The sequence below is a fragment of the Macaca thibetana genome, chromosome 15 (genome assembly GCF_024542745.1).
Source record: "Macaca thibetana thibetana isolate TM-01 chromosome 15, ASM2454274v1, whole genome shotgun sequence".
In the NCBI taxonomy this organism is placed as follows: domain Eukaryota; kingdom Metazoa; phylum Chordata; class Mammalia; order Primates; family Cercopithecidae; genus Macaca; species Macaca thibetana.
The window spans coordinates 99,057,965-99,064,421 of NC_065592.1; the positions used below are offsets into that span (position 1 = coordinate 99,057,965).

The 6,457-nt window shown below is 52.7% G+C and overlaps 1 protein-coding gene across 1 annotated transcript; it reads right to left on the reverse strand.

Annotated features, from left to right (window-relative positions):
- Positions 1–1,433: 1,433 nt before the first annotated feature.
- GAS1 (growth arrest specific 1) lies at positions 1,434–4,357 on the reverse strand. The gene has a single exon (XM_050760957.1). It carries the CDS (start codon positions 3,850–3,852, stop codon positions 2,809–2,811), a length of 1,044 nt encoding a protein of 347 aa, XP_050616914.1. The 5' UTR covers positions 3,853–4,357; the 3' UTR covers positions 1,434–2,808.
- Between the last annotated feature and the right edge of the window lie 2,100 nt (positions 4,358–6,457).

Consider the following 6,457-nt stretch of genomic DNA (forward strand, 5'->3'; position numbering starts at 1 on the left):
TAAATATATTTAAGGACAACCGCGGGAGCACGGCTAGCTTGTCGTTTTGTAAAGAAAGCTGATTTCATTTACAAGTCTCTGGGAATACTCTTTGTTCACTTCCCAAAGAAACAACGCTCTCAGCTTTGTTTTAACAATATGTTTACTCAACCATTCAGGTGACTGGAGATTCCAACCACTCACCACTCTCCTGGGCTTACGTCTGACACTACAGCTATCTTAGACTTTCTAATACTATACATATAGAAATTGTGGTTTTAGGTGCACCAAGAAGTGTCTTGAAAACCTCCATAAAAGCTGAGAAAAGAGCGAGTGAGAGGCACAAGAAACCTTGAAAGTAGGGGGGTGGGAGTGGGTAGGAGGAAGTCAGAATGGGGGCATAGCTTTGTTAATTACTTTAGGCAGCAGAGAACTCTGGTTATGTTTTTTCAGCACATGTTAATATCAAATAAAGAGACACCAGATCTTGCTAATCTGTCGACCCCTCAGACAAAGTTTATTTGTGGTGACTTTTAAACTCCTGACTTGCCTTCCAATCACCGCGTTTAAAATGAAAAGCTTTAAATAAACACCAGGAATAGAAGATAAATAAACTTTTTTTCCCCCTTGCAAGTGCCTAGCTTGGCGAGGTTCAGGCTCAAATCCCCAGAGGACAGAGCGCTCTCTTTTGTGTTAATGTTTAAAAGATTTTCCAATGCCGGAGTTTATTCCTACTGCAAACATTTCTATTTACAAGGTCAAGTGTATCAGCACTCGACACAGCTTAAGAGTGTAATTATTTATCTAAGGGCGTTTGAGTGTAGATCAGTAGCTCTGGCAGGAACCCAGCCTTCAGCCACTGCTAAACAACTCCTCACAACAATATTACAAGTTCTGGTGATTGTTCCTTTCCCCTGTGTGTTTACTTTTGCTGGTCTGAATGTTTTGCAACAAAATTTTGTACTTTTTCACCAAAAGTGTGAAAATGACTTTGAAGTATTGAGTCTTGCAAGCTTCCTAAAACCTATTGGTAACAGATGTTATTGGCATGTTTGATTGAGAATGGCTAGTAGCCAGAGAGGATACTCTTGGGGGTAAGGGGTGATGGGAAGGGGGATACAGAGAGGGGAGGTCTCAGGGAAAAAGGGGGAGGCGGGGCAACATGATGTCTGAGTTATCCTCAAATTATGTACAAGAGACACTATTTTGTGAATCCTCTCCACAAACGCAAACACCAATAGAGAGGCGAGTCAATTAGATATTTTTGGCTGCCTCATTTACAGATGTCTAATTGTTCATTAAATTAAAGGCAGAAATAATACCCTGCATTTCTTGTCTTGTACTGTATTTGCATTTCAGTTGATGGTTGATAGATTCTCAGTGCCCCCTCAGCCCCCCTCCTCACCCATTATTGGGTTAACCACAATGTAACTCTGGAAAGTAACTACACCATATTCATTGTTTAAAACTCTTTACTGATGTACACGTTTTAATAAAACAACCAAAAAATACACAAATCCATAGTTATTTAAAAACTTAGGATTTTTAAAAAACAATGTCTATAAAAATACAACGTTTAAGGCAGTTTGGAAATGCATTTGTACATTTCTACAACATCCATAAATTCTCTTGAAAATAAGAATGTTAACTTCAATTCTATAAAATACACTGTACATTTTAAGACTGTTCTAAATATAGCACACTTCACAATGGACTGTGGGTTTTGATTCCTGGTGACAAATGGATTCTATACATTTCAGGGGGGGAAGATGTAATATGGATGTGAGTTTAAAACTTTTAATTTCTTTTTAAAAATAAATTATTTCTGAAGCATACAATTTATAAAAATTCTATATACAAAGTACAGCAACTGGTAACAAACCCCAGTTTTAATACATTTTATATACGATGTACCAGGGTTTAGCAACCCTGATAGGAGCAGAGGCAATATACATTCTCCGCATATTTAAACATACAATTTCTTGATGTAAAGAACAAAAATGGCAAAAAAACAAACATCATAAAGAGGCTTTCATAGATGGCAGTGCAGAGCTTTTTTAAATAAAAAGTTGCATTGTTTAACACCATGGCAACCCCTTAGATCAGCATTTTTTTGACCCTTAATCCTAAGAAATGTGCTAAGAGATCAGAGTGGTAGCAATGAAATTAAGGTCAAGGGCTCAAACTTATCCAAAACCAATTTAGGGGTTCCCTCTAAGGCAATCGCCGCCACCCCTACCCCCACGTCACTGAGAATTCTGGGCGCTGATACAAACAGTGAAAGAATGAATTGGTAAGTGGGACTTTTCTGTTTACATAGGATTCTAACGTCCTCACTGGCCACAATCTATAAAAGTCGATACTGGTACTTTTTTTCCCCCTTAAAGGAAATATGCTAATAGGCAGCCCCTTTGCAGATATAATTCCTCCTTCCCATCCCTTCGAATTGCTAAGGCCCCACTGGTCAGCACCTTCCCTTTCGAGTCCAGGACTACTGTTATGTCCCCTACATGCCCGCTTCCTCCGGGAGGTCCTGAACACTGCAGCTAGGTTTCTGGACCGCAGACAAGTCGGGAGTTTCTGCAGCCTGGAATTGGGGCGGAGGAAGAGGTCCAAGAAGTCAAGCTCCGGAGAGGAGCTTCAGGGGAAGTGCCCAGAGTCGTGGCGGGGGGGACCGGCTACACCAAGTTGACTTGAAAAAGTTTTGGGAAGTATCCCCAACCATCCCCTCTATCTGTCCCCAAGCCACAGGTGCCCCGGCGCATGGGCGAGGCGAGCACGGGAGCGGGACGCAGGCTCTCCCGCAGCCAACGGCGGGGGGCGCGAGGCCTAAAAGAGCAGCCCGAGCAGCAGCAGCAAGATGGAGGCAAGAGGGGTCCAGGCGCCCCGGGGCGCCGAGCGGCCGCCGCCGCCGCTGCTCCTGCGCCCGGGCCCATAGGGCAGGTCCCCGCGGCCGCCCGCTGCAGCAGCGCCGCTGCCTGGGCGCGGTGGGTGCGGGACGCCGTCGTCGTCGTCTAGCGGCTGCTCACCACCCGCGCCCCCGGGGCGCTGCTCGTCATCGTAGTCCTCATCGTAGTAGTCGTCCAGGCCCCCGTCCGAGCCGCTGCTGCCCGGGCCATTGCCCAGCTCGGCGCCGAAGCACAAGCGGGCCATGTTCTCCTTGACCGACTCGCAGATGGGTCGCTCCAGGCCGTCGCACACGCAGTCGTTGAGCAGTGCCGCCTTGGGCATAGCCAGCATGTCCTCAATGACGGTGCGGCATTCGTCCGTGCAGCGCAGCCCGTTGAAGACCTTGCCGCAGTAGGTCAGGTAGCGGCTCAGCGCCAGGTTGCAGCGGCTGTCGCGGTCGCAGCGCCGCCGGGCCTCGGTGCAGCCCATGACCCCGCCCGCGCCGGGGCCGCCCGCGCCGCCGCCGCTCGTCCGGGGCAGGCACGGCTCAATGGCGCGCTTGGTGGACTTGCAGTTCTCGTCCTGCGCGCAGTCACAGTCCTCCAGGGCGGGCCCGCGGCGCGTGTGGTTGAGCTGAATGAGGGCCGAGATGCAGTGGCTCGGGCAGCGCCAGCGCGACGAGAAGGAGGCGGCCGAGGCCGGGAAAGCTGCTGCTGCGGCGGCGGCCCCGGGCGCGTCGCCCCCGCCGTGCTGCGCCAGCACCGGCGCGCACGCCTCGGCGTACTGGTTGTAGGCGTAGCTGCACTCCGGCTCCCCCTGGCACTGCAGCAGCGCCTGCCAGCAGATGAGGCGGCGGCCGTGCGCCAGCCCAGAGCCCCGCGGCGCCGAGCCCAGCAGCTGCAGCAGCGCCATCAGGCACAGCCAGGCGCCCGGCACGGTCCCCCCGCGGGCCTCGCCGCCGCCGCCCAGCAGCGCGGCCACCATCGCGGGCAGCGGCGGCCGCCGGGAGAGGAGGGGAAAGGAGACGAGGCGCGGGGAGCGGCGGACGCGGAGCCGGTGGAAAAGTTTGTCCAAGTCCTGCCCACTTCTTGCATGAGTGTCTTCATAAATCCATGCGCGCCGCTGGCTGATGCCCCGCTGGTGGCAGAAGGTCCCCTTTCGCTCCGGCTGTGGTGGCTTCCTGGAAATGAACAGTTGCCGAGATCTGGTCCCGCTCTCCCACCCGAGAGCCCTCCGCTCGGCCCCCGGTGGTGGCGGGAGAGGCTCACTGTCGCCCCGGGGGGGTGCGGGCCGCGGGGCCGTGGCGGGGCTGCAGGACCGCGCGGCGCGGCGGGTGCATTTTGCTCCGCGCCTGCAGATCCGTTGTGCGGCCGGCTGTCCCCGCGCCGGCTGCTCGCGCTGTGGCCGCGGCGCTCCTTCCTCCCGGGCTCAGCGCCGCGCAGCCGCCACTGCTGCCGCGGTCTCTCGCATCGCGCCGCTTCCTGGCCCGGCGTCCGCGCGCTGCCCGCCTTTCCGCGGCCCGGCCGCCCCGCGTCCCCTCCCCCTCCGCCCGCGGCAACCACGGCCTCCGCCGAGCTCCGGGGAGCTCTTTCCGGGAGGCGCGGGGAGAACAAGAAAGTCGGCGCTGCCGGAGAGCGGCTCCCTGGCTTCACTCGGCGGCGGCTTCTCGGGTGACCAGGAGCCCGGGGAGCGGATCCGCTGAGCCCGGCTGCAGACTCGTTAGCAGCGAGGCTTTAAATACAAAAGTGGGCCGGGAGCCCCCGCGTGGTGCCGCGGTGCCCCCTCATTATGCATGCATGGAAAAGCAAACAAACAAAAACATTAGCAACGCTCCTCCGGCTCGCCGAGCCCCGGCCCCGCGCGCTCCGAGCCTGCCCGCTTTCTCCTTTCTCCACTCTCTTTCGCCCTTTGCTCGGCCCCCTTTCCCGGCTTTTCGAGATGCTATTGGTCCTGCCTGTTGTTGTTGAAAGTTTTTTTTTTTTTTTTTTTTTTTTTTTTTTTTTTTTTTACGAGCCGCTGGAGTGGGGTTGCGGAGTGGGGGAGGGCGGGAGGGTGGTGGGCAGCTCACATTCAGGCATTCAGGGCTTGAAAGGAAAGGCTTAGGGAGCTTGACGGAGGCCGGGAGCTCCTCCTACTCTTAAGGAGGCTCGGATATGCAGCCCTAGCTCGCGCACTGAACCAGCGGGCAGGGCTTAAGGGCAGCTGTTTGCATCCGGCTCAGGCACGGGCCTTTTTTGTTTGGTTCTTTTTTCTTTTTCTTTTTCTTGCTTTTTTTTTTTTTTTAATAGTTTTATTAATTCTCGCTGGCCCCCATCTGTGCTTTCGACTGGATTCAGAACTCAGTTTATCTTCCAGGCTCCCTGTCTTTGGGTCTCGATCACTGCAGAGGGGAGGGGGAGAATGCAGAGAGAAAATGTGAGACTGAAACTTTTTTAAAAAAGCATACAAGAAAGAAGCACACACTTTATTAGGGAGATGTTGATGAGATGCTTACAACCCTCCTCCTGCCCCCGAGTCCCAGTTAGGCCATCTGGCAGGTACCGCCCGTGCGCCAGGCATCGTTTTCAAATTGCAAGACCGAATCCAATCAACCGAAATAATTTCTTAGGAAGATAAGCTTGCAACACGTGCAGTAATGAAAGAATTTAAATAGCATTAAAAATATTCAAGAATGTTGAGCAAGTCACAAGACAGAAGAAGGAGATAAATGGGCACGCACCAAAGGTTTGTATTAAAGTGTAAGTTTCAGCCCCTCACTACATTTAAGGGAGGCTGCCCCGCAGAGGAAACTTCTGCTGTCTCGGCGCGGGAGTTACCGAGCTACCTTAACTGGGGCGCAACGCAGCCTTCGGCCACAAGAGGCAGCGGGCGTCTGCGGCCTGTCAAAAACTGGCGCTTTTTTCCTCCCCTTTCCGTGGAGAGACTATCAACTCCATCTGTCACAAAAATTAAGGCTAAATCTCCTCTCCAGAAACAGAGGGAGCCGGGGCTCCGACGCGCTCAGCGTCGGGCTGTCCGCCTCTCCCTAGAGGCCAAGTGAATTTGAAACGGCAAAAGTCACAGCCGCAGGCCCAGCACTAGGAGATTCCTCCGGCTGTGGGAAATCCTCCTGAGCCTGCTGAGGCTGCTGCGGTCCTTAGAGGCGCTGGGTCGGCCATGGGAAGCTGCACCTCTGCAGTACCAAAATCAAACCTTAAAAGAGCCGGACTGAGGTAAGGCGGACCGGCTTGCTCTCACTTGAGTCGTAGTAGACAAATAATATACATCGATACTGAAAAAAATACAGAAAGCCTGCAACTTCATAGCACATCAAAACAACCATATCCCTGATTCTCAATCTCTCTCTTTTTTTTTCTTTCTGTTATTTGGAGTTGTCCAAGTCCTCCAGGCAGGACTGAAAGGACTTGGACAACTCAGACACCTTCTCTGTGTCTGGGATCCCTCATAGATAAGGTTCGAAGCCAATTAGACAATTGAACAAGCCCCTCTTGTCTTTAAAGCTTTGTTATTTTAGGCCCATAAGGAACAAAGTCAGCACTCGGTTTCATCTTTGCTTGAGTGGTTGTTGAGTTCCTTTAGAATAGTGGGA